The sequence below is a fragment of the Heterodontus francisci genome, chromosome 23 (genome assembly GCF_036365525.1).
Source record: "Heterodontus francisci isolate sHetFra1 chromosome 23, sHetFra1.hap1, whole genome shotgun sequence".
Classification (NCBI taxonomy): Eukaryota; Metazoa; Chordata; class Chondrichthyes; order Heterodontiformes; family Heterodontidae; genus Heterodontus; species Heterodontus francisci.
Genome location: NC_090393.1, coordinates 56,792,986 through 56,820,714, shown reverse-complemented (window position 1 = coordinate 56,820,714; position 27,729 = coordinate 56,792,986). Strand labels below are relative to the sequence as shown.

The 27,729-nt window shown below is 42.9% G+C and overlaps 1 protein-coding gene across 10 annotated transcripts in view; it reads left to right on the top strand.

Annotated features, from left to right (window-relative positions):
• ypel1 (yippee-like 1) overlaps positions 1-27,729 on the top strand; it is a 103,932-nt gene that overhangs the window by 4,936 nt on the left and 71,267 nt on the right. For 6 of the 10 annotated variants that reach the window (XR_010977293.1, XR_010977294.1, XM_068055348.1 and 3 more), the window contains exons 2-4: positions 13,598-13,883; positions 19,400-19,443; positions 26,466-26,574. Coding sequence is in view for 8 of the 10 variants with exons in the window: in XM_068055348.1 (XP_067911449.1) it covers positions 13,767-13,883; positions 19,400-19,443; positions 26,466-26,574 (270 nt within the window). In the remaining 2 variants the exon portion in view is untranslated. Of the gene's footprint in view, positions 1-13,597; positions 13,884-16,329; positions 16,483-17,334; positions 17,480-19,399; positions 19,444-26,465; positions 26,575-27,458; positions 27,532-27,729 lie in introns of those variants that run through there. The other 4 variants (XM_068055350.1, XM_068055351.1, XM_068055353.1 and 1 more) reach the window with 4 other exon arrangements.

The window sequence follows — 27,729 nt, the reverse complement described above, 5'->3', positions numbered from 1 at the left end:
ATGAGGGAGGGATAGTTTACCTTTGTCACAGTCACATAGGATGACATTTGTGACAATTATTTGGAAGTTACTAGACTGAGTATTTGAACCATATGACATGATCAGCAAAGGGTAATGTCATGTCTAATCTAGTTGAATTTGAGGTCACTAGCATGTTGGATAAGGCATTATCTATAAAGTCTGAGCATCCAGACACATTTGATTAAAATGCTTGATCTCATTTGGGGAAACCAATTAAAGTGAAAGGAATTGGAGGTAACCTCCTGACATGAATTGGTAAATGATTGTGAAGTAGAAGAGCAAGGATGAAAAGTTTAACTCCCTAATTAGGTGGAATGTGACTGGTGTGTTCCCCAAGGATCTATACAAGGGCCTCAGCATTCTACCCCATGTTAATGACTTGAATGGCATTTACAGATGACATTGTTAGGTGCAGTAAGTTGTGTGGATGGGCAGAGATGCTTAAAGGAAAGTTTGCATTTATATAATGCTTTACATGACCACTGGACGTCACAAAGCACTTTACAGCGAATTAAGTACTTTTGAAGTGTATTTACTGTGTTTATAGGAAATGCAGCAGCATGTTCCCACAAACAGCAATATGTTGATGACCAGAACCTGTTTACTGATGCTGATTTGAGGATTAAACAGTGGCTAGGACACTGGGATAACTCTCCCCTGCTGTTTTTGAAATCGTGCCATGGAAGCTTTTACCTCCACCTGAGGGGGCAGACGGGGTCCCAATTTAATGTCTTATCTGAAAGATGGCACCTCCTGAGAGTGCAGCACTCCCTTCATACTGCACTGGGACAAAGGGACATAAACTAAGTGGGGGGTGGAAAACTATCTGATGGCTGGAGTTCAGTGTAGGGGAAGTGTGAGGTCATTTGCTTTTGGATCTGAGAATGATGAATAAAAATATTAATGGTAATAGACTAGGAGCTGTGGGGGAGTAAAAGGATTTGGGTCTCCATGTATACATCACTAAAAGCTAATCCACAGATACATAAAGGAACAAAATGTTAATGGAATGCTGGCCTTTTAACCACAAGGAAATTGAAAAATGAAGTGATTAGTTCAATTGTACAGAGGTGTGGTCAGTTTGGACACTGAATCTCAGGAAAGATGGGCACATCTTGGAGTGGGCACAGATCAGACCAGAATATCTGGTCTAAAAAGTTTTTAAACTATATAGACGAGCTGCATAAACCTGGCTTGTAATTTTTTTTTGTGTTTAGCAAATTGAAGAGTGGTCTAATTAGGGGTTCCCTATTTTTTTTTTTACTTCTACCCTGCCCCTCCCCCACCCGTGTACTACATTCCATGAACCCTCCCAACGCCAGTATTTTTTTTATAGGAAAAATAGTTACCCAATTTAAATGTTTTTTTTCCCCACTATATGAAAATTGTTGCTTTTGCAAGGCTTGGATGAAGGGAATGGTACTGGGTTGAGGCTTAGGTGAGGGTTATAGTGATGTGTTGTAGCTGCAAGCCTCTTGTGCCTGCGAGAGTGGTGAAACTCACTTTCTGGTTGTGGTGCTGAGTGTGGGTTTAAAAATGAGAGCTGTAGGCAGATTGCACAAGGCCAGCATTCTGCACCTTCTCTGGTTTATTTTTGGTAGGCCCCTTGACACCACACCTTGGACACCCTAGGGTGCTGAGGACCCCTGGTTAAGTACTCCTGTTTAAAATTATAGTGGTCTGATATGATGGAGGAAATGCAGAATCTTAAAATTTGAACTAGATACTAGACAATGAATGAAATTGGGCAGCAGTTTTTCTCCAGGGTAGTGAAATGTGGCATTTGTGTCCCTAAAAAGCTGTGATGCTAGATGAATTGAAATGATCAAAACTGAGATTTAATAGGTTTGTGTTGGGTAAGGGTATTGAAGAATATGAAACAAGGGCATATAAATTGAGTTAAGGTACAGATCAGTCATTATCTAATTGAATGGCGGATAGGTTCAAGGGGCTGAATGGCCCACTTTAGTTCCTCTGCCACATAGACTAATCCAAATTCTGAGTAGTCAGTTGCTTTGTGATTTTTTTTTTTTCCTTGGACCATTTTCCAAGAACAGTATCAAGACTGTTGGATGAAAATAATCAGACAAGGGAATTCACTGTTATACTTAATACAAATATTTGTACACTTGTTCTTTTTTTAAGAAAACAATTCTGGAACTGGTAGCTGAGTGTGAAAAATCCAGGTAGTGAGGAACAGCTGATTTGAATTTAATGTTGAGTTGGTATTGGAGGCTGGTTCAGTGAAGCTATGCAGCTAAGAATGTAAATGTAAAATGATTAAAAATAACTACTGGAAATCTAAAATGCTGGAAAGTTGCCCAAAATTTCCTTTCAGATGTCAACTGCTCTGGATTTCTTTTGCATGAGAATGCAAAGGATGGGAAGGGAAAGTGGTTTAGAGACAGAGGATGGGTTAAGAAATCTAACTGAGCAGCAGAATTGTAAATTAAAAAAAAAAACTGACTTGGTTTTTTTTATGGTTTGTTAGACAGGGGAGTGACCCAGATATTGAAGCTGTCTTTTTTTTTATGCTCTAACTCTGAACCAAATTTCATATGCATCTAGTTAGTAACTTTGATTTTTAAAATGAAAACCTGGGAGTTTTAAAATAATTTAGTCAGGGGGAGAAAAATCAAAAATGGAGAAGCTCGCCTCTTAAATTTAAGCCAGTTGCTGACCCTGTCACTAGATCAACAGAGCAGCAACAGTTAATGTCCTTGTAATGTGTTTATAGTATTTTAGAGATGGGATATACTTTAACCAGTTGACAAGCTGTGCGCTATGAAGTCCTGCAATGGCAAGAATAATTTTTTTGCGCTTGACATTCCTTTTGGCGCTTCGTCGGAGGAACTAAAACATCTGTGCAGTCCCGGTACTGGATGAAGACTGAGCCACTTGTCATTCCTGCCCTTTTATTCCAATCAATGAGAAGCGCACCTTGCCAGGGAGTGGAATTATCCAGTTACCTGATGGCAACAAGTATTCAGTTCAGTTTCATGTGGTTCCATTTTCTTTTCTCACATCAGTCTCCTGGGGAGACTAGCAGTTTGTGCTCTATTGTGGGGCAGCTTTATGCTGTGCACTTGTGTGGGCCTTGGAGATGGAGGCTTTTGCCACTTCCAACCAAGTGTGAAACAAACCCAGCTGCTACAGCTATAAAGGTGTTTTCACCCTATAGTGTCTCTTGATCCCATTCTCCAATGTGTAATTTATTCTGCCTCTGAAGGTACCAGTTTAGTGATTGGGGGAGGGGGGGCATGAGATGGCAGTGCTCGAGTGGGTTTGTCATAGTCATACAGCACAGAAACAGGCCCTTCGGCCCATCATGCCTGTGCTGGCCATTAAACATCTATCTATTCTAATCCCATTTTCCAGCACTTGGCCCAGAGCCTTGTATGCTATGGCGTTTCAAGTGCTCATCTAAATACTTAACTGTGAGGGGTTCCTGCCTCTACCACCTCCTTGAGGCAGTGCATTCCAGATTCCAACCACCCGCTGGGTGAAAAACATTTTCCCCTCATCCCCTCTAAACCTCCTGCCCCTTACCCTAAATCTATGCTGCCTGGTTATTGACTCCTCCCTGAAGGGAAAAAGTTTCTTCCTATCTACCCTATCAATGCCCCTCATAATTTTGTATACCTCAATCATGTCCCCCTCAGCCTTCTCTGCTGTAAAGAAAATAACCCCAGCCTTTTCAGCCTCTCTTCATAGCTGAAATGCTCCAGCCCAGGCAACATCCTGGTGAATCTCCTCTGCACCTTCTCCAGTGCAATCACATCCTTCCTATCGTGTGGCGACCAGAACTGTACACAGTACTCCAGCTGTGGCCTAACTAGCAATTTGAGAGTAGATGATTCTTGCATATTTGTGCATCACTGTTTAGTTTTTTTTTTAGTTTAGAGATACAGCACTGAAACAGGCCCTTCGGCCCACTGAGTCTGTGCCGACCATCAACCACCCATTTATACTAATCCCATATTCCTACCACATCCCCACCTGTCCCTATATTCCCCTACCACCTACCTACACTAGGGGCAATTTATAATGGCCAATTTACCTATCAACCTGCAAGTCTTTTGGCTTGTGGGAGGAAACCGGAGCACCTGGAGGAAACCCACGCAGACACAGGGAGAACTTGCAAACTCCACACAGGCAGTACCCGGAATCGAACCTGGGTCCCTGGAGCTGTGAGGCTGCGGTGCTAACCACTGCGCACAGTACTACTACCAGTTTCTTGAAGCCCAAGTCCTGAGTGCCTACTGTTGGGACAGCAGAATGTTTCTAAAGTTCTAACTGATGTGTAGTACTCCATGGAAAGTTCCCAATCTTTATCAACTTAAGTAGGTAATGCAAAATTTTACAAACGGGGAGGATTGATATCCATTCTACTTTGATACATTAGGAGTTTGGTGCTTGAGGTTCTAATGATCAAGGTTCACTTGTTTATAGTTAATTTTCTAGGAATCTTGGGTTTTTTTTCTTGAAGGCAATGAATGATGCCTAGGGCCACTAGGTTACAATGATAAAAATCAAATGTTTTACATTTTTTAAAAAACTAGTTTTCAGCATATTCCAGGTTACACCAGTACTCTGAAAATTAGTGCAACCAAATTGAATACTGCACAGTTAATACAAGCTGTAATATGTTGGCTGGAAGAACGGGCTCTTGGTCAGTGATGTATTCTCTGTGCAGGATGTGGGCTGTACAGTTGGTTGGACACTGTGTGTGGTCTTGTTACTGGTACATGTTATACCTTTTTCCTCCTATCAAAGGCATTGACTTTTTTTCAACAAACTGGCAACCTCTCCTGCCCTGCGCCTTTTACCTAAAATAGTTTATTCATGGTCATTTGCAGACTCACCAAGCCCTTCAATTGCAACCAAGCACAATCCTACAATTAAAAGCAAAGTGCTGAAAATACTCAGGTCTGGCTGTATCTGTGGAGAGAGAAACAGTTAACATTTCTGGTCTGTGACCTTTCTCTTTTTTTTCTCATTTTGCTCTTTCACATGCTCGTCTGTCTCGAGAGCTACCTTTTTTTGAGGTAAAAAATCTCATTTGGCTTCTGTTAGACACAAGGCTGTCTCTTCTGTTGCAACCACACAATGGACCAGGATGTGGCTACTTCCCACCACCGTTTTAGTTTAGAGATACAGCACTGAAACAGGCCCTTCAGCCCACCGAGTCTGTGCCGACCATCAACCACCCATTTATACTAATCCGACACTAATCCCATATTCCTACCACATCCCCACCTGTCCCTATATTCCCCTACCACCTACCTACACTAGGGGCAATTTATAATGGCCAATTTACCTATCAACCTGCAAGTCTCTTGGCTTGTGGGAGGAAACCGGAGTACCCGGCAAAAACCCACACAGACACAGGGAGAACTTGCAAACTCCACACAGGCAGTACCCAGAATTGAACCCGGGTCACTGGAGCTGTGAGGCCACTGTGCCTTTGTCTCAGAAGAACTGATTTCAATTCAGGAATGTCTTTTGATGGTTTCAGGATGGATGTAATTGACACTATAGCCTGGAATGTATCTTGTCCATAATGGACTGAGACAGTTTGAATATACAAGCCAAGTCAGCTGACCGGTAGCCATTTTTCCACACATTGTCCACTTTTTAAAGGAAAAGTCAATTTTGAATAATTTATGTATCTTAAAAGTGGGAATATGATGTGTCTTTACTGGGCATGAAAATAAAAGCAATGAATGATGTGCCACTACTATCCTGATTTGTTCACATGGGTTAGTTTAAACTTTTTGATGGTTTTTGGCTGCCTAGGCCCTAAACTCATAATTCTGTAATTCCATCCCTAACACTCCATGTTTTGTCTGTTTTTTAAGGTGCACCTTTAAAACCTATGCCTTTGTTCAAAGTTTTGGTCACCAATCCTAAAAGGTGCTTACATGGCCTAGTGTCAAATTTTGTTTAATGCCTTGGGACTGTTTTTATTGTGTTAAAAGTACTATATAAATGCAAGTTGTGGTTACAAAATAAACAGTATAGAAAAGCTTGTTTTTTGAAAACAATTGAGTGCTAAGTGGCGCAAATAATGAGTGATGACTTGTTTTTGTTCTGGGGATCTGGGTGTTGCTGGTAAGGTAGCATTTATTGTCCATCTATCTTGAAGATAGTGGGCATTCTTTGTTTGACAACTGAATGCTTTTACAAGGCCATTTCAGACCACATTGAGTTGATTTTGTCTGAAGGTGTCAGCAAGGAATTTTCCAGTTTCCCCCAGGGAAATAACATAGATGTGTGGGGCTTCCTTTTTTTTTTGGTGGGGGGTAAAAAGGGAGGGGCAAGGTGTGGCAGCGTGGGGAGGGAATTGTCTAGTTGTGATGCTTCAGTAATCTAAGGGTGGTAGACATTTAGAACTCTTCTGTAAATGGCAATTGATGCTAGATCAGTTGTTAATTTTAAATCTGATCGTGTTTTTGTTTTGTTAGCAAAAGGTATTCAGGGATATGGGGCAAAGGTTGGTATGTTGAGTTGGGTCACAAATCAGCCATGATCTCCCATGAATGGTGGAACAAACAGAGGGCTAAATGGCCTATGTGGAGCAGACTTAATTTCACCAGCTGATCTTTCTTTACCTGTCATGTTTGCATGCTCTTAACCACTTAATGTGAGATTGCAGGCCAGACTGGACAGGTCCCTTTCCTCAAGTGCATTAGTGAAACTTTTGGTTCTTCTGACAGTCCAGCAGCTTTCATGGTCATTCTTCCTCCCCTTTGGTGCCAGCTGGGGATTTTCATAGTCTGTCACCTATGCTGTAAATTCTGTCTGGCCCAACTGATCTGATCTATGCTGATATTTATGCTCCATATGAGTCTGAGTCTCCCTCCTTTCATCCTACTTTATCTTCCCCACACCCCCCCATCAGCATTTCCTTCTATTCCGTACTTCCCACTTGTACCTGTCCAGCCTGCCCTTAAATGGATCTCTCTTTTCAACTGCTCTGTGGTAGCGAGTTCCACATTTTAAGATCTTGCAGATTTTAAAAAATCTAGTCGGCACTTTTAGCAAGTCATTCCCCTACTGTTATGCAATTGTGCCTCTAACTACGGGCATGGCATGAATTATGATGCAATGTCCTGTCATAATGTGGCTTTGTGCTGTGACAGAACTTGGCAAATAGTGCAGTCTGTGTATATCTATCGTGGGTCATGTAGTGCTGGCTTGTTATGTCTGGCTCATGCTAGTGCTGTAATTGATTTACCTCATCATGGAGATGGTTTGTATAGGCATGGTATAGTATTGTGAAAACAAGTTGTTTAAACTGGTGCCATTGCTGCATTAAAGGAGGAACTACCATCCAGAATTTAATTACATGCTGAGGCCTTCTGGACCCTGGGTTATAGGAATGTTGCATTTCATGGTCGCCATTCATATGCATGGTTAGCTATTTTGTGGAATCTCGTGTTTTTGGGAACTAACCTGTTTCTCCTGTGCCCCCAACCCTGTTTCCTGTTTACATATTCTGAGGGAGAAAAACAGAATCATGTCTTTACATTCACTTTATGCTGGAAGCCACCAGACAGTGGTGAGGCTGTGTTGGTTTTGGCACTTTATGGTTAATCTCTTGGTGTCAGAGTGCTTCACCTCCTTGAACTCCTCTTAGCTGCTCTGATTGTCTCTCTTATGCATCCCTTCCTCCCTCTGCTTCCACTGTTGGTGGCTGTGCCTTCAGCTTCTCTACATCCATTTCTCTGAAATTTGTATTTTAAAGCCCACTGCCTGTCCGTCCTTCCTTTTTTTAAGACCATGTTGTTGGATACCCCTCCTTTGGCTCGGCACAAGTTTTCCTTGTGTCTCCTGAAGTGCCTCATGATGTGTTTGTTGCATTTTTGAAGGTGGTGTCCTCATTATTTCAGTCCACGTTGTCTTTCTGTGCAGGCCATCCAGATTGAGACATGGGATGTATTCACAAACTGTAATGAATGAGTTGTGCTTTTTTATTATGGCTCACTGGGCAGAGGGGCAAATTCTAGCACGATTGTAAGGCTCCACTCTATTGTATTTAACTCTTGCTTGTACACTCTCATTTTCTTGTCTCTTTTATGTTCCATTCTGTTTCTCCTTCACCACAGGAACTCTGCAGAACAGTGTCTGTTATTTCACAACGAATTTCAGCTAATCTGAATCTGCCATTTTTTCGCCCCCACCAGTTTGTAATCTATAGCTTGTTCCACATTTCTATTCTCCAATTCCAGTTTGTATCCACTTTATGCAGATGTACACCATAGAAGTCAGTTGCCAGCGATCGCCAGAGCTGGTGAGCAGCCATAAAGGCGGGGCTAAAGTGTGGCGAGTCGAAGAGACTTAGCAGTTGGCAGGAAAAAAGACAAAAGCGCAAGGGGAGAGCCAACTGTGAACAATCCCGACCACTGACCACCTCCAGGCGCTTACCCATTGTCTCTCGAGATAAGAAGGCCAAAGAGGCACCATAGAACCATTGTTTTTGGACATGTGGCATTAAACTGCTTTTTCAATGGATCAAACTAATCGCTTAAAGCCTATTCTACTCTTGTAAACATTCTCTTCCCCACCCCCCACTTCCTTTATGTCCTCCACCAAACAACAATGGTATTTACACGACTCCTTTTAATGTAGTAAAACACTCGTACACAAATGTGATCAAACAAAAATTGACAGCCAAAGGGGATATTGGGACAGGTGACCAAAAAAGCTAGGGCCAAAGAGAGGTTTGAAAGACTTGCAATTTCGTGACCTTGGTATGTCCCAAAGTGTTTTATAGCCTGTGTAGTTAGTCACTGTTGTAATGTAGGAAACTTGATGATGAATTTGTGCATGGCAAAGTCCCAAAAACAATGTGATTCGGATGGTGAAGAGCATCCTGAGCACAGTACAATAAGCAGCATCTTGAAGCAGAAGAGAGGTGCAGTGTGGGAATTCGAGTTTGGGTCCTAGACGGCAGTGAATGTTGCACCTACATGGCTGATAATGGAGGGGCCTGTAAAGTCTCTCTCAGACTATATTGATGCTTGCTTGCTCCCAACCGCCATTAATAATTTGCGAATGGGTCTGAAGTAGGGAAAAGACCCTGCATCCAGGCGTTGTGAACACTTTAGTACTTCTACATAACATGCAAAACAATCCAAACCTAAATGTAAGCATGTTCTGAGTTCCTCAGTTAATTTACAATCATGTTTCAGGTAGCTAGAGAGGGTTTTTTAAATGAAATTCTGGCCTACATTGAACACTCCATTTCAGGGTAACTAGCTCAAGAGGGTAATGGAATGGATACTGATTCTTTTGGTCCTTCTGAGTTAATTACTTTGGGCAAGTTGTGCTTTGCTTCAGATTTTAATAAACTAATTGGATAAAGTCTAGTCAGAAATCAAGGCCTCTCCCTCAATGGTGAGTTGCAGGTTCTGACTTCTCAAACTCCCTTTTTCCTGTTCCACCTTTTTTTTTTTGAGGTTTGCTATTCTACTGAATGCTTTAATGAACTCCTCAGTGTAATCTTGGAGGCTAGGCACTAGGTGGACGTGTGCAGAAAATGCCGTGAATGAGAGTTGAACTCTGTGCCATATAAGCAAAATCCACCTGATCAACAGTTTTTTTTTCTCAAACTGCAGTATAAACCCTTTTTTTGTGTGGCAGATTCAGTAGCATAATGGCCCAATGGAATTGATCCAAATGCTTAGTGATGTTATATGGCCTGGGTCCAACGTGTGCATTTGCAAAGCACCTTATTGACTTTTTTGGTTTTATTTCGACTTGTGATTTATTCTGGCTTGAGCTTTCTGATTGGGAAGTGTACTTTGGGCTGTAATGCAAGAGTTTTAATGACCATTTAGATTTGTAAAGTTAGTTTCTATAGCAATTTTCTCCCTTCAGTTGTGTTTCAGCCTGTTCTTTCTAGCTTTTAACCTTTTATTTGACACGTTGTGTTTCTCTAGTCTCTTGTGATGTGATTTCTTGCTTCATTTGATGCCATTGAGTTCCTTCAAATCAGGACAGTCCAAGTTGTAGCATGGGTTACAAATAGCTTGGGCAACTCGGTCAGCTTGTGTTTCTTAGTGGTATGTCCTGGTTTGAAATTTGTAGGCCTGGAGGTTTAGAAAAAGCTGTTCTTTGCCCTGTTGCCTTCTTGGTGAGTAGATTCTGAGGTCAGGATGGAAATATTGATTAGCATCAGCAACTAAAGATCTATCATAGTGTCAGAATTGTTACAGCACAGAATTTAAGCACTGGCTGAGGCTGCACAAAACATTTCTGTACCCTCAAAGGGCAGAAATTTGGTTTCTGCTGCTATATGTAATTGAGAAGAATCTTGACTGCAAAATACTACAGCTAGCTTATAACAGTTCATATGACAACACAGAGTAAAAGAAACCTACAGCAAATAGGGCATGCCTCCAATGATGGGGGTTCTGCAGTTAAAAAGATTTAAAATTATATTATTTAAAGAGTCAAATGCTGGGTCAAGGGCACCCGTTTCTCCTCAAAGTCAACTCTTGACCATGTTTGTTTGGACCAAGACTGTAATGAAGTCTGGACTTGAGTGGTCTTGATTGAACCTAAACTGCACATTGGTGAACTGGTTACTGAGGAATATCGTTGACTTCCGTTCCATCACTTTGCAGATGATTGAGAATAGGCCGATAGGATAGTAATTGGCTGGGATGGATTTGACCTTGTGGGCAAGGGCTTACCTGGGTAACCTTCTACATTACAGGTTGGATGCCAGTGTTGTAGCTATGCTTAGAGAGGCTATTTCTGCAGTAAAGATCTAGAGCATTACAGCCTTGGCATAGCACCATGATAAATATCATCATTCGTTATCTTTTACTAAGCAATGGAAGTAAAAATACAAATGTCCAACAGGGGAATCAAGAACTGTAGCAAAGGAATTAGTTATGAAAAACTGATCGGAACTAGAGATGGATGTTGTGGAGCTGTGACAGCAAGTGTCCTCATCTGTTGAAGGGGGAGGTGGAGGCTGTGACCATGCTGGGGACTGGATCGTGGCTAACATGGCACCTACCTTCAAGAAGGCAGAGGAGGATAAACCTGTAACTACAAATGAATTCGTCTAATGGCCATTGTCCATCATATGAATTAAAATTTATAAGTGTCTAGTGAAGCACAGGATAATTAAAAACAGCCGTTGGGGATTTGTTAAAGGCAAGTCACGTTTGACAAATTTTAATAGACTTCTTTAAAGGGAATAGATGTGGTGTCTGTAGATTTTGAGAAGGTATCTTTACAGGAATCTTTTTATTCAGAAAAAGCACATTTATCGTAGAAGAGGATAGAAAGCTGGCCAGATAGCAAACCAGTAATGGTTGAGTGCTTCTCAGATTGGAGAAGGGTTGGAAGTGATGTGCCCCAGAAGGTCAGTGTTTGGCCCACTGAATATTGTTGACCTGGAACTTTCTGCCCATGAGGGTGGTGGAAAGCAGAGACAATGATTTCAAAAGGAAATTGGATGGGCACTTGCAGGGCCGTGGGGATTGAGCGGGAACGTGGGACTGACTGGATTGCTGTGCAAAGAGGCAGTATGGACTCTGGGCCAAATGGCTGCCTCCTATACTCTAAATGACACTCTATCATCAGGGAGGACCTTGTGGAATGGACAGATGTATATTTGCTCTAATGTGGAGATGTGCGAGCAAATGCATTTTGGAAGGAAAATGGGACCATGCTGGTAAAGGGCATGAATACACCAGGAGATCTAGAATTTAAGTTCATTTTCTACCTGTGCCTGTAGGAAATTATTAAAACCATCAGCATTTTGGTTTAATTGCAGCTTTTGAAGTAGTTTATTCGAGTCACTGGCTGGGCCACAGACTACAATTTTGGTGCTGCTTTGTGGAAAGGACAGTAATGCCACAGACTGTACAGCATGGACTCGCTAGAATAAGGCCAGCGGTAGGCAACTATAGTAATGAGGAGAGACTGGAGATACTGGGATTAAACACAGCCGAGAAGGCTGAGAAATTTGAGGTTTTTAGAACTATATGAAGAATTTTGATCAGGTAAATAGGAAAAGACTCTCCTCTGGTTGAGGAGTTATCGACAAGGTGTTAACAGTTTAAGATTCTGAAGAGTTGGAAATTTCTTCCCACAGGGGTTTCTTAGAATATGGGGGTGGGGAGTGCAAGTGAAATTGGACTTGAAGTTAATGGAAAAGAAAATTTTGGGCAGGGTGTAACCTGGCAGCCGGTTGGATATCACCTGTTTATACAACTGGCCAGACCAATTTCACCCCCGTGTATTTGGGGGCAGGTTGAAGCAGAGACTTGTTGCATATTAAGAGTAAATCAAATAAATATTTTTAAGCGGAGGAGGGTACAGGCCTACGAGGAGAGAACATGACAGTCAAATTTGGTATTGGATTGCTCTGGGGAAAGAGCTAGCACAGACATGATGGGCTGAATGGCAGCCCCTAAAAGCAGTAGGTGTTGAAAGGAAGCTGAACAGCTGAAAATCTTGAAATGGAAGGTGGTTGGGGGGGGGGGGGGGTAGAACTTGCAATTATATAGTGATTTGTGGCACCCTCGGGGCATCTGACAGCACTTCAGCCAATGAATTAATTTTTGAAGTGTATCGACTGTTGTGTAGGTAAACACTACAGCCAATTTGAGCACAGCAAGGCTCTGCAAACAGTAAATGAATAAGTGGAGCTGGAGTTGACTCGCTGCTGGGCTCTTGGAATCTGAATTAAAGGAATGTTCTAAAAGCAACTGAAGACATTAGCAACACGATTAATGTCGTAGAAATTTGTTTTTGAAGTTTAGCAAACTGGGAGTAGAACAGGTTACCTACCTTTTTTTTTTGGATGCTACTGTCTTCATATTGGCGCTTACTTTTTTTAAACCCATCTGCTCTGGTCTCCGTGTGCATTTTTTATTTCAAATAGTCTGTTTTTGATACCTAGCGACAGGTGTTTGAACCTGGTTGGTTTGAAATGTAGTGACGGTTGAATTCTGCTTGACCTTTCAAAGAACCTATAACTTTTTTTGAGTAACTTTGAGAAACGATAGCTGAGGCAACACAGTCTACAGTCGACTGCCTAGATTCAAAGAAGCATTTTTGCTCCTGTTTTTAACACTTAATCTGTAAAAACCCTACTCTTGTTAGGGGAGGGAGTGGTGAGAGTGCTCACATGTTGCAATGGGGCTGCCGCACAACAAACCAAATGTAAGTAATTCCTGGGTGAACGTGTGTAATGTTAGGGAAATCACAACTGAGGAGGATAGTGTGGCAATGCTAACTTTAGGGCTTTTTTTTAAACAAGAGTTTAAAGTTGGAACCATCTGGAGAAAAAGCAGAGTCCACCAAGCATAGTAACAAGTGTAGTCCACTTAATCACTCAGGTTTGTTCTGCCATTTAGTTAGATCATGGCTTGTTTGTATCTCAGCTCCATCTATTTGCCTTGGTTCTGTAATCCTTAACAGCATTACCTAACAAAAATATCTCTCCCTGCACTGATAAACTGAAAACTGGGTACATAGTTATCCTTGGGTGCAAGTTGGGTGTCTTTTCACCTGTGCTAATGCAATGCTTTATTTCCTATTGCAGGTTCTGACAGTTTCCCTTGTGGTGTCTGTGTGGAGAAGGCCACACACACTCCAGTACAACGACGGCTTTTGCTTGCGTTTTCCAGTGTTTCTTCTGTCAGAGAGTGCACCAGGCCTGTAACTCTTCGACTGCCAGCCCTGAGCTCAGCAGCGAAGAACACCCGTTGGAAATGGTGAAGATGACAAAGTCAAAAACGTTTCAGGCTTACCTGCCAAACTGCCACCGGACATACAGCTGCATCCATTGTCGAGCTCACCTAGCGAATCACGACGAGCTAATTTCCAAGGTAAGACCACACTGGTGGGGGGGGAGGGGTTGGGGTACTTGTATTACTCTTAGTTCAAAATAGTTTGTTGAAGGCCAGCAATTTGGGTGTTGCACTGTTAACGAGCAGAGACCGTATTCAATCTCTGCTGTCCCAGTTGGTAAGTAGCCTCAGTTTGTGTTGAGTTAGCTGCCTTAGCTCGAGCTAGCAACAGTGGCACTGTAACATTCCTGGGCAGGATTTGGAGTAGGAGAACTAGTTGCTGGGGGTTCCTGATCACTGTTCAGTGAGTGGCAGGTGTTAAAATGTTGGGTGAGAACTGAAATTGTCGGACCTTTTTAAAATTTTGATGGGATAGATAGGGAGATACTGTTGCGACTAGCAGAAGGGGGTGGGTGGGTTCAGTAACCAGAGGACACTGATTGATTTAAGATAATTGACACCTGAAGTGAGATGCGAATTTTTTTTTTTTTGTGATCTGGAATTCCCTGTTCAAAAGGGTGGTGGAAGCAGGTCAATAAAAACTTTTTAAAAGGAGAATTGAAAAGTTTTTTTAAAAACTGTGGGCCTTTGTGGGGAAATGGGACTAATGGGATCATTCTTTCAAAGAGCCAGTACAGGAACGAAGGGGCCCAATGGCTGCCTCCTGTGCTGTATGATTCAATCTGACTCAGCTGCTGTGTCTCCTGTAGTTGAACAGCCTGCTAATGCTCAAAACATGAACTTGGATGTTGCATCAAAGGTCAGACAAGCTGCACGAATGCACCTCAGCAAGAGTCAGCATCTTGTGGCAGTTGTTGAGGGCGGACTGGGGAAAGAGAATCATAAAAGCAAGAGCTTTACTTTTTTTTTTGTTCCTAACATTTGTGACATTACTGCCTGATGGTGGGTGTTTCTCCATTTGTATACTGCTGGGTTTTTCATTCGCTCTGTGCCTGAATGTGAGTCTCCTGATTACCAGTGCACTCCAGTCTCCTGTTCTGTGAAAACCATGGCCGATCATTTCAAAATTTGAAAGACGAGCACTCAGGATAGCTGGAGCTCAGTGCAGCCCCACAGGAGACTGAGCGAGTGTCTAGGGACCTGTCTCTGGGTAGCATTTAGATGGTGTAAACTACATATGGAGCAATGAGGGAACTTTGCAACTGTTATGGCTTCCTGGGGAGGAGGGTGTGATGTCCTGGAGAGGGGGTATAAAGATAAAGTGCTGGAAATACTCCGGTCAGGCAGCATCTGTGGAGAGAGAAGCAGGGTTCTGATGAAAGGTCACAGATTCTGCCAGACCTGTTGAGTATTTCCAGCACTTTTTTTATTTCAGGTTTCCAGCATCTACAGTATTTTACTTTTTTTATTTTAGTGTTGCAACAGGGAGTTGGGCTTAGGTGGTACCAGGAAGGGAAGGCTCTTTCCATTCAGCTGCAGCCTTTCCTGCTATGCCGCTCCCTCTGATTTTGTGGCCAATACAAATAGCCTCACTGCCCAGAAATGCTTCTATTTTTATCCCAGTGCTTGACAGTGATGGGCTGTGTGCTGCCTTCAGTTACAAATTGAAATTTTTGTCTGGGTACGACTCTTCCTTCTCCCCTCACATTGGGGAGGGGAGAGAAAGGTGATTAGGAGCTAATTGGTGCTTTAGTGTGAGCTGTTCCTTGCCTTTTTACATGGGTGATCTAGACCTATGCTGTTCCTTGGTGTCTGGTCAACTCTGATTCGGTGTAGTTGGCAAAATTCTCTAAACTGCAGACTGACACTGAATCTGTGCTCCTGTTCTTGACCCCTGCTTCTATTCCCATTCTTTCTCCATGGCATGTGTAGTAGTTGGGAATGTTACAATGGGCCATTTTCCGCAATTTTTTTTGTCTGTTTTGTCTTTTTTTTTTATTTCCTCATTTCAAAAGTTTATTGGGGTTCAAGTTGCCATGGACATCTACTCTAACATTCCTGTGTGCCTCTGTGTGGGGGTGCGTGTCTTTCTTTGTCTGATTTATCCTCTTTCTCTTTTCCTTTGGTATTGATCCTATAGAACTGTTAGTGATGTGGATGCCTGTTGCTCCTTGGAAAGCCAGGTTTTTCAGCTGTGGCTCTGAGACCTCTCAATGTTGTAGAGTGCGATGGCATTGGCAGCGAACTCAAATTTTTTAAACTTTTTTTTTCTCTAAAAAGATGTATTTAGTATCCCTCTATCATGTTGCCATGGGGAGTGTTAATGAACCCATTTGCCCTGAGTGGAGTCACCTGGGCCTTCAGAGTAGCAAAATGCATTAGCCAGTACAACTGTCCATGAGCTTTTTGGCTCATTTTTACTGTACTACAGGAGCATGGCAACTTGTTGCTGTATCTGTGCTTACTGGTCACTATTTCCTTTGCTATAGATGAACCAACTAAGGGACTATATGTTCCAACTGGGTGTTTGTTGCCTGACTTTCACAGTTTGCAGCAGCTGGTGTTTTTTCTGTCACTTGTGTAGATATATACACTGAAGGAGTGAGCATTGTTGCAGTTTAACAGGATGTTGGCGTGAAATGTTGCTGTGGACTGTTCATTAATGAAATCGGACTTCAGACATGGGGCAGAACTCACCATGACCAGTATGAGTGAAACACGACTGGGAATTTTGAAGGTTTGTCTCAACCCCTGTTTTGGTGTGGGGATGGTGGGGATCCGAGTGGGCATTGCTTGGCATGGGGAGCAGGAGTCAATACTGGCAATTCATGTAGCAGACCTACTGGGCTGTTTTGTTTCCCACACCACCTGATATTGTTTCTCCCCACCCACCTTGTGAATGTGAGCTGTGCTTTGGATACATGTTAAGTGTTACCTTTTAACTTGTTTCTGTATGCCACTCTGGCTGTGTTTATGCAGCACCCCCACTTCTCCAATTTTGTGTCACCACTTGCCTCTGCTCCACCATTGGAAGCCAATCCTTCAGTCACTCCTCCCTTACTGTTTTTAGAACTTGCTGCCTCACCTTTTTCTCTCGCCGATCTCTGCCTCTTCCTTCAAAAACTTCTTTTTTTAAAAAAAAAAGCCAATTTCCTCAGCCATGCTTTTGGTTCTCCCTATATTAAATGTTTTTCCCCGTGTCTCCTGTTCCATGACCACCTACTCTTTTTGAAAAGCACTCTAGCATGCTGTTGCATGAAGGATGTGGCACCAAGCACTTTATCTTCAGAATTTGTTTATCTACTCAATGTATAAGGGAGTTAATGACATGGGGTAAATGAAAGAATTGTGGAAATGGTAACTGGAGCACCTCAGGATATACACCACACAACACTTTTCCCCTGAATGTGTGGTGACCAGGTGAAATGTTTACAGTCTTTTCTGTATTTGGGTGGGTTGAGTTTCTGGGAGCCTATGTCATCAGTTGCTGTGATGTTTCTTTGGAGTGACTCAGACAGTGAGCTGTTGGGCTGCTCAAATCTGATTATTGAGCTGATTGCACTAGCCTGGGCACTTTTTTTTTTCTCAGGCGAAAGTTACTGCACCCATATTGGGTATATTCAGACTGCCATGCTTCAGGGGAACAGATTCAACCCATGCACCTGTACCTTTCCAACATCTATTTACATTGCCCAGTACCTGCGATATGGTCTACGTGCTTGCCACTAAAATGGGTATGAGGCCGAGGCTGCACCTTCGCATCTGTATAGTGCCTGGATACACTGCGACTAGACAAGTAGAATGGAAATTTAAATTCCGCGGACACCAACAATTGACATAAGCTTAAGCGATGGGTGATTCCAATCTAGTTTTTGTTGGGCTATAACAAAAATGAATTTCAACGGGTTATATGCTACTCTGCACCTTCACTTCTCCCACCATTGATCATCTTCCCTGGCACAACTAACCCTATCCTACCCTACAGATTATGGAGGAAAAAGACTGGGTACCTGAATGACCTGCAGAAATTGGGACTGCTCTCGGATATTCTGCAGTGTAACTTGTGGGCATGGATGGCAGGTGGTTTTAGTAATTGGGTCTTGGGCTGACCTGTGTAACTGTGGGCCCCAAGAATAGTAGTCACCATAACTTTGAAAATGGGGCTGATTTTAATTTTCTGTTGCTTCTCAAATAATTAGCATGCAATGAAATAGTTCTCTGCCTTCACATTGCTCCATCAGCCTCTGTTCTGGATATTGGAAATGGAGTATCAAAACCTGGCATTGATTTGATGACCAGCTTCCCCCTCCCAGCAGATTTGCTGACTGAGATGGTACACTGGAGAAGTTCTATACGCTCCCAACTGTAACCTTGCACTGCCAGGAGAGGTGTGAGTTTCCTGTTGGTAATGGAAATATGATGTAATCTGGGACCAATCAGAATAGCTTGCTGCATATGTGTGAGCTGATTTGTTTCTGGCTGAAGCCTGCCTCACTCTAATCAGCTTTGGCAGATTTTCAGCAACAAAAAGACAACTTGTGCCAGCCTGTTAATGGAAGATGTAGTTATAAAATTGGCAGTGTGCAGCCCATAAACAGAGTTGAATGTCCAATAACTGGAAATGCTCACTTGGTACAAGCACTATACTTCAGACTGCTTGGTATTTATTAGAATTGTTTAATATTGCAAGATCTTACTGGCCTCGCTTTGGAAGATCTGCACATAATCTGGTGGCCAAGTAGTCAGTGGGAACCATTTATAAAAAAAAAAACTCTACCCTTCCCCTAAACTGTAATTACACCTTACTACTTCTCTTGGTAATCAATTATTTTGTGCCTGTGGATTTCCGTGTAGGCCCTTTAATGTCTGACTCTGGAATCTTCATCACACCATGTGTTTGATTTGGAAGCAAGCCTGTTGATTTGAATTGAGATGCATCTTTTTAATTGAAACTGTTCCCTGTGGATTAGTTGGTCACCCAGGGTAAGAACTCTTGCTATCAACAACTGCAAATTCTTTGCAAACAATGAGATGTTCTGATCTAGATTTCTGCAATTTATTTGAATCTGATTTTTAGTTGAGGTTGGCAATAGCTCTCCACATTGTGGATAACATTTTACTGAGCTTTCACTTGGCCTCTGTCAAACAGCCCTGCCAATCTGGGACTGGTGCAGGGAGTGTGTTTGGGCACCCCATTCTACAGATTGCAAAGGATACTTGTGTTCGCTAGCATGTGGAAGAGATGTGTTAACATGTCTGGTGTAATCTGCCTTCTCTTTAAGATGCTGTGTATTTCTAGGATTGACTGGTTTCAGGTAACTTAATTGTAGGACTCTGCATAAGTTGCCCTTCCATTTGTCCCAATGGTGTCTTAAATATGTAGTGCAAAGCTGACCAGGACATTGTTTAAATATGGAGAGGATTTTTAAAAATATAAAACTAAGAAACTAAGTGCCATTAGAGTATATTTTTGTAACAAACAAGTGGTTTTTCTCCCTTGCTACCCAGTTGTGTGTTTGTCGTGGAATCCACACCCTTGTTTGTATGAAAACATAGCTCAGTTATTTTTATACAGGGTGAACTTTTGGACTGAAGTCTCTGGTTCCTTTCATCCCAAACATGTTAATCTTTACCTCTCTTTCTCTTTCTCTTAGTCGTTCCAGGGCAGCCAGGGACGTGCATACCTGTTCAACTCTGTGTAAGTATGTGGCTCTTTGCTGTTTGCTATTTTGAGGTGCCTGTGTGCCCTAGCACCCATGGGTTTATTTTTCCTCTAGGTATCTTTGTGCTCACAAACCTGCTATTATGGCTTTTTGGGGTTGGATTTTAAGTCAGAATGGTGAGTAATGGGGTACTGTGCTGGCTCGAATACCATCTTTGAAATGTTTTGCAATTGTGGTCTTGGTTGGCTAATTGAACCAGATTTTAAGCAGAGGATGTTGCTTTTACTCATATCAATGACCCAGAACATAAAATGACACCTGGCTAAGTGTAAATGGTTTGAAAATGTGCAGCGTTTCATATATCCATTGGATAAATTGCTTCATGGTGGTCCCACTAGAAATATTTAAATCTTTGTGCTAGAGATCAATTCATTGCTTTTGATTCTTTAAATTTGGTGTTGCATATCCAATGGGTAGGGGTTTCACTGGATTTGGGGTTGAGACAAGAAGTTGGGGTGGGGGTGAGACCCGATGGGATTAAGCAGATTGATAGTATAGGATAGTCTCCTTCTAGGTTATGGACTTGGGTATCAAGTGGGAGCAGGGTTTCTTCAGGATCAAGAAGTTGCTGCTATGTAATGTTTGGGGTTTGCTCCTGTTGAGTTTGGGTGTTGGAGTTCCTCTTGTGCTAAAGTAATGGTCTATGGGTATGGAATGGTGTCCCTCCAGTGCTATGTTATGGCTGTTTGAGATTTCCTTGGCTTAGTACTTTGAAAATCCTCCTGTGATTTTTTTTTTTTTTCTTTTTTTGCTTCAAACATCAAACAGTGGCTATGTCACTGAGTGGAGAAATTTTTGGAGTTGTATGATAGCAAGCTAGTCTTTGGGTTAGGGATATAGGTGATTGTGGGTCTCTGGAAAAGTATTTAATTGTGGGTGTTGGCAAGGTAACTTTGGTATTTCTTCCCTGGGCCTGCTCTCTTGCAATTTGCAAAGTCTTCAAGGTATCCGATTTAAAGCAGTTTTTTCCAGTTCCAAATACTGAGACTTGGAGAAAGGAATAGGTATTCCAAGAGGAGAACACATTCCATTGGCTTGAATACTATATTGTTGGGAAGCAGTCTGTTGGAGTCAGATATTGGGGCTCTGGTTTAAAACAGCTGCCAGCAAAGAAATGTTTTTTTTCTGTACAGTATGTGAGCGGTTTTATATCATGTGAACAGCCAAAGTGTTGAAGTCTTAACATTGTGTACGCCAGCTGTTAATGTCTATGGTTAAAGTAGAAGTTACACAGTATGTGGAAAACAGCTATGTTGATCCCCATAAAGGAACTGTGGAGCTATTAATAGCATTGCTTGATATTTTTTGCAAGGAGAGCAAAGAAGGAAATTGGTGTTAACAGAGGATTAACAGTTGGGAGGGGAAGAAAGAAGCATGTATGGTAGAATAATCTTCCATGACTTCTGAGCAGGCTTGCTGGGTTTAATAACCTTTTCTCCTCTTTAATTTAGAATCAATAAAAAAAAATGTAATTGCAAACAGAGTTGGTGCTGATCTTTCTTTGGGACTGCAATAAGTGCTCCCTGTGACTCCATAAGGCAGCTTCCATTTTGCCAGTCTATCAACTATTTTTTAAATACCTTTTTTTAATATATGGGTGTGACACCCCCCCCCCCCCCCCCCCCCACAAAATCTCCAGTCTTTCTCCTCGTTTTGAAGGTCCACGGTATTGGCTCCCCTCCACTATCTCAGTGGAATGTGCTTTGTTCAGAGTTTGGCTTGTGTCAGCAAGCTGTTTGACTGTGGAAGGTATCACCGTTAGCTCAATTCTGCCCCCATATGCAAACACTTTCTGACAGGAGTCACTGGGTAGTAATTAGGAGCTGGAATCCTGGCTCACCGTGTCCCTGTCCTTAGCTGCAGGCTTTAGGGCAGTTAGCCCATGCTGTAATTGGCTAACTCATCAAACCCTGCCCCTTTTTTGCTCTTGTAACTCTTCTACACCAGGTGTTTCCATCTCAAGCCTGTCATTTAAATGTCCAACACTTGATTATTGTAGTTATGTATAATAAAATTGAAGACTAAGCATGGAGCAGTTACTTCCTCTTGGAAAATTGAAAAAAGGAACTTAAATGGAGGTATGACTTTCCTGTCCTGCCTCTTTGAATGGAATAACAACGATCTGTGTTTGGTGCTAGCTTGCATTAGTTTGCTCATCCACTTGTGCAGTGGTGAATGGTTTTGAGGCTCTACAATACACTCTGGCTTTGGTTCAGAAGACTGATGCATAACTGAGTGTAGTACTCTTAGACCAGGGAGGTTTCAAGTACTGAGCTGGCTGATTTTTCACTGGGTGGAAGGGAGTGCTCTGCAACTGGCCCTGTGCCTGTGGGCTGGGGATCTGAGGGGAGGAGGGTCAGGAGATGGGCCAGGATTTCCCTCTGCTGTCTAGTGATCAAACTGTGATGTGTATGGAGACCTAGTGAGATTTTGAGCTCAGCTATAATGCACTTTAGCAGATACAGGCATACAAAAAAAGAGAGGGAAAGATATGTTGAACCTGTCCTGGTTTTCCTGGATGTAAATTTCATCATCCTCTTTTTTTTTTTTTTCTTTCCTCCCCAGCCCCACGCACAGTTAGGTAATCTCCTAGACAGGCAAAAACAAAATTGGATAACCTTGGGCTAGTTTAGGAGAGAGCTCCAGGTCTCTGATAGGAATTTCCCAACGGCGATCAAACAAGCTCATGGCAACTGCTGTGACTGCATGACAACCCCCCAATGACCCACTCATCTATGTGCAGATGTCAGCCATGCTCGAGTGCATTAGTTCACTTTTGAATACTTGCAGCAATTTCTCACTTGCACATGCTGGCAACTTATTCCAGGGCTCAATGAGTCTGAAAAGTACCTTGTGGCTTTTGCAACTTAAGCTTGTGTCCCCTGACTGTCCCTAGCATATCTATATCAAATATCCTATCCACTTAGATGGATTGAAAAATCTGACCTGCCTTAGTCACTAAGGACCCTTTTTTTTAAATTTAGGGACCCTCCTTTTTGAAGGCCTCTAAATGTCCGACTTTGTGAAGGGACCAAAACTGGACACTGTTGTGGCCCGATCAAGGCTCTATACAGAAAAGCTAGTTTCTTTCATATTTGATAGTCCTGGTGTCCTATTTGCTTTCACAGTAGCCTCAGGGCAGTGGTCATGGACCTTCAATGACTCCTGCACTATAACTCCCAGATCCTTCTCTGCAGCCTTGAGCATACTACCCTGCATGTTGTGCACATACATGGAATTGCTTCTACCCAAGTGCATCACACTAAATTATCTATTAAAAGATACAAACATACATTTGTGCCACACAAGTGCCAGGCAATGACCATCTCCAACAAGAGAGAATCTAACCATCTCCCCTTGACATTCAATGGCATTACTATTGCTGAATCCCCCTACTATCAACATCCTAGGGGCTACCATTGACCAGAAACTGAACTGGAATAGCCATATAAATACCATGGCTACAAGAGCAGGTCAGAGGCTAGGAATCCTGCGGCGAGTAACTCGCCTCCTGACTCCCCAAAGCCTATCCACCATCTGCAAGGCACAAGTCGGGAGTGTGATGGAATACTCTCCACTTGCCTGGATGGGTGCAGCTCCAACCACACAAGAAGCTCAACACCATCCAGGACAAAGCAGTCTGCATGATTGGCACCCCATCCACAAACATTCATTCCCTCCACCACTGACGCACAGTGGCAGCAGTGTGTACCATCTACAAGACGCACTGCAGCAACGCACCATGGCTCCTTGGACAGCACCTTCCAAACCTGTGACCTCTACCAACTAGAAGGACAAGGGCAGCAAGCTCCCCTCCAAGTCACACCATCCTGACTTGGAACTATATCGCTGTTCCTTCACTGTCGCTGTGTCAAAAATCCTGCAACTCCCTTCCTAACAGCACTGTGGGTGTACCTACCTCACATAGACTGCAGCGGTTCAAGAAGGCAGCTCACCACCACCTTCCCAAGGGCAATTGGGGATGGACGACAAATGCTGGCCTGGCCAGCGTCGCCCACATCCCATGAATGCAAATTTTAAAAAAAAAAGTAACCATGTGTGGATCAAGACTTCCCAAAATATTTGACCCTGTAGACTGGACTTCCAACATCCACCAAGTAACTCCAAAATATTCAACTACATTGGTGAGGTGGGATCTTTTCCAGAAGTCATGCTGAGATTCCCTTAAAAAAAAAAATCCTTCGCTTTCAAGGTGGTTATAAATGTTTCTCCAGTGATCCCTTCTAGAAATTTACCTATAACTGAAGTCAGACTAATGGACCTACAGTTTTCCAGTCCTGACTTCCTGTCCTTTTTTCAATATTGGTGCCATGTGACCCTCTTTCCAGTCCATGGGAGCTATCCCAGACCCAGTGCGCTGTTAAATAAATGAGGAACTGGCTCTCCGACCACAGTTCCCTGTTTCTTCAACCAGAATTTAAGGTTGAGACGGTGGCCCTGCCCACTGGCTGAAATGTTGGGTGAAAGCCCGCCTCTGCTGAGCCTGGAAGCCATGCTGCTATTCTACATGGCCCAGATCCTTAATTGGCTTGGGCTGGGGCATCTGTCCCAGTGAGGCAGGAGGTCCTGCCTCCAAGGGCTGCTGACCAGTCCGAGCTGGGAGCAGTAGCCACTGTTAGGACTGCACCCAGCAAGAGGAGGATGATGGATGTTGGCCCCCAAAAAGGTAAGTAGGGGTCAGGCCTCCCCAGCGAGATGGGGGCGGGTCAGAGAGCAGGGCTGGGGTGTGTTATTTTAGTGGGACAGCCCATGCTCCTGGGGGGCCCTCTGGGCACAGTGTGCCCAAGCCCGCAAGGAGGTTGCCTTATATTATTTAGGTGCTAGAGTGCATATCCGCTACTGGTAAAATACCAGTGATGGCAGGGAGTGGCACTTAACTGGCCACTTAAGGGCCTCAATTGGCCTGGGGTGGGTGAGCTGTTTGCCACCCTACCCGCTGGAAGGAGAGTGGTTAAATTCCAGTGTTTGAGTGCACTCTGCTAACAGGGTCAGTAGTCTGATCTGTTCTAAGGGCATTTATTCTAGCAACAACTATATCTGTGTACACTTTAACATGTTCTATTTTATCATTGACCCTATGCTGTCATTGATAACCCAGCATTATCAGTAGTAAAGACTGATACACAATAGCCAATTAAAACTTCTGCCATGTTCTGCCCTGTAGAAGAGCCCTAATGACCTGATTCCTAATATAAGTAGAAATACATTGCTCTTCCTGGAGAACAGGATAGTGTATCCTTTTACCACCTTTGACAGCAGTTTTCATTGTCTTGAGTTTAATGCATATCCTGATTCTCTCTCTCTCTCCTTTTAAGTTGCACTATTAAACTTGCCTCTTTTCTCCATTCTAATATCTATTTGTGTGGCTTGGTGTCAAATGTTTGATAATGCTCCTCTGACTCTCACCATGGGACATTTTTACTGGATGCTAGATAATTGCAAGTTGTTTTCTAGCATGTCATAATTGTACATCAGTTGAAACAAATTGTCTGTAATCTGTATAAAGTTGCTGATGTATGAGTAGTTTGTTCTCCCCTCATCCTTCTATAGCAGTCGCCATAGTTGGTAACAGGATTTTTTTATTAGTTGTTTCATGGGATGTGAGCATCGCTGGCCAGCCCATCCCTAGGATGTCATCTGTGACTTTTGATTGGGGCCGTTTCAGTGCTCTGAGGGGCAGAAACCTGATTAGACATTTTAAACATGGAGTTGCAGGAAAGATGGGCATTGATTTGTGAGGTGACATGTTCAACTTGAGAGGAAAGGGAGATTGGAAATGGGCAGCAGGTTTCAAGGACAGTATATATTTGTTTGAGGGGGAGCAGTAGCAGAGGTGAAAAAAAACCATTTTGCACACTACCCAGAATTCATTGCAAAGAACACTGGTCAGGATTCACAGGACAGTTGCATGCTGCTTTGCAATTAAACTACTGAAGATTTGTGCATTTTCTTTAAAAGGTTGGGAGAAAGTTGTGGGATTTTCCATGGTAACTTTAGTGCATTGGGATGCATAATTAACTGGACATTTAGATTCTAGGAGAACCACGTAGTATGGGGGTGACTGGAAATGCAGGGTGCCTCTCTGATTTGACTGTGTATAATGACTTAAGTTGACCAAGATGGGTGTGAACTGAAAATTTACAGGGCAACTGAATTGAGGTAGATCTCCCTTGATGTATATTTGGTGCAAATGTGTCATGTGATTTGCTATTGTCCCTCCCCCAAATGTTGCTCCACTGTGTTTTGAGGGGTGTGTGTGTGTATTCCATGTAATATGAAGTAAGGTTGCAGAATCCATTTCTTCTGTTGGATTGTTAGGGGACACAAGTATCGTTTCTCTTTGTCCCATTTCTTCCTCCATTAATGCTTAAACTACAAGTTTTTTTTTAATTCCTCCAATGCTCTGTCATCTACGGTCCACCAGTTAAATTTATCCGGGTGAATTTGTACCACACTGGTCCGCACCAAACTTCACCGGTTTCCCCCATCTTTTATTTAGGTTTTATGATTATTACTCCTCGTTCTCCAAGTCACCCCATTATCTTTTTCTTCAATCTCTGATTTGAAATCCATACTAATGAGTCTTGTCTTAATTGTTCTAACCATTACCGCCCTCTCGGCATAACACAACCTTTCTCATCTCTCTCCTGCAGCTCTGTGCCCATTGTCCATGAAGTACTTTGACATGTCTGTAAATGTAACTGTTTGTATTTCACCAGCACATCTACATACATGGGATATAAACCCTGCACCCTATCCATTACACACACTGCATTCTACACAGTGTCATATGGAGTAGGCATGTAGGGTTCATACTGGACTCTGCAGTATAATGTGACACAGGCTGTGAAGTCTGTGTGTGTGTTGTGGCTCTGTAGGCTTTGAAGTCACTGGTTTGTATATGTGTTGTGGGCTCTGCAGTACGTATGTAGTGCGATGAGCAGCAGACTGAAGACTCTGATCTTTCCCTGTGTAGGGTGAATGTGGGCTGCGGCCCTGCTGAGGAGAGGGTGCTGCTGACTGGATTGCACGCTGTCGCAGACATCTACTGTGAAAACTGCAAAACCACTCTGGGATGGAAATACGTATGTGTCTCCTTGTTGCTCTTATTACATTTTTCAAAGTGTTGCTCATTTCTAGTGCTTGTGGTGAATGTAGGGAAGGGGGCAGGAGTGAAAAGGAGGGGGTCTGCTCTTTTTTTCTATACAAACTTTTTTTGTTTTCTCTTTGTCCATGTCCTGATTGACAGCACAGCAATAAATGCACAGATTGCTATTCCTGAAAGGATGCTGACATAGGAGTTGCACAATGCAGTGAAACTCTTGTGTTGAGATAAAGCTGAGTAGAATGCCACTGGGTTTTAAAAAAAAACTTTGTCACTAGGCATCTAAATGTGCCGAGCAGTCTCCCTAACTGCAGTGCCACCATGGGGGAGTACTGACCGTCAGAATTCCCAGTGACTCCTTCAGAAGTGGTCTCGGCTGGACTGTAGGAACAAATGGTGTCTGGCCCCACCCCTTGGTCGTAGAATGGCGTAGGTTTTGAGGGAGACCAGATGGAACCTAAATAAAATGGAGCCTGTAACTTGGCTGCAGGGGCAAAACAAATGAAACAATTTTATCTGTAAAAAGGATTTGAATTGGGTTCTCCCATCCACCACCCTCTCCAGACCTGTTTTGGGGGTGGGGGGCTCCACCTGTCCTGAATCCAGCTGACCTTCCAGTGACTGCTGAGTAAAGGCAACATCAGGATCCAGTCCCCCCCACCCCCAAAACTCTGGTTCACCAGTGAAAACTACGCTGACTGCTGACATTCCCTGTCTAGACAAAAGCAAAATATTGTGGATGCTGGAAATCTGAAATTAACAAGTGCTGGAAATACTCAGCAGGTCTGGCAAGATCTATAGAGAGAAATAGTTATTATTTCATCAGGATATTAATTAACATTAACTCTCTTTCTCTCTCCACAGATGTTGCCAGACCTGCTGAGTATTTCCAGCATTTTATTGTCACTGTCTGTCTAGGATTCTCTGAAAAGTGACCAATTGGGCAACATTCCATAATGCATCTTGCAGCTGTTGTAACTGTGCCCAGGCTGAGCTGTTGCCTTCGAGAGGAGGAGAGAATTTTTGAATCCTCAAAACAGCAATAATGGATCAGCTGGGGTCCACCTTTACTGCGTCAATGAGGTAGTAGTCTTGATAGCTGTTGTGAGGCCTTCATATTATGAACGCTTCAAAT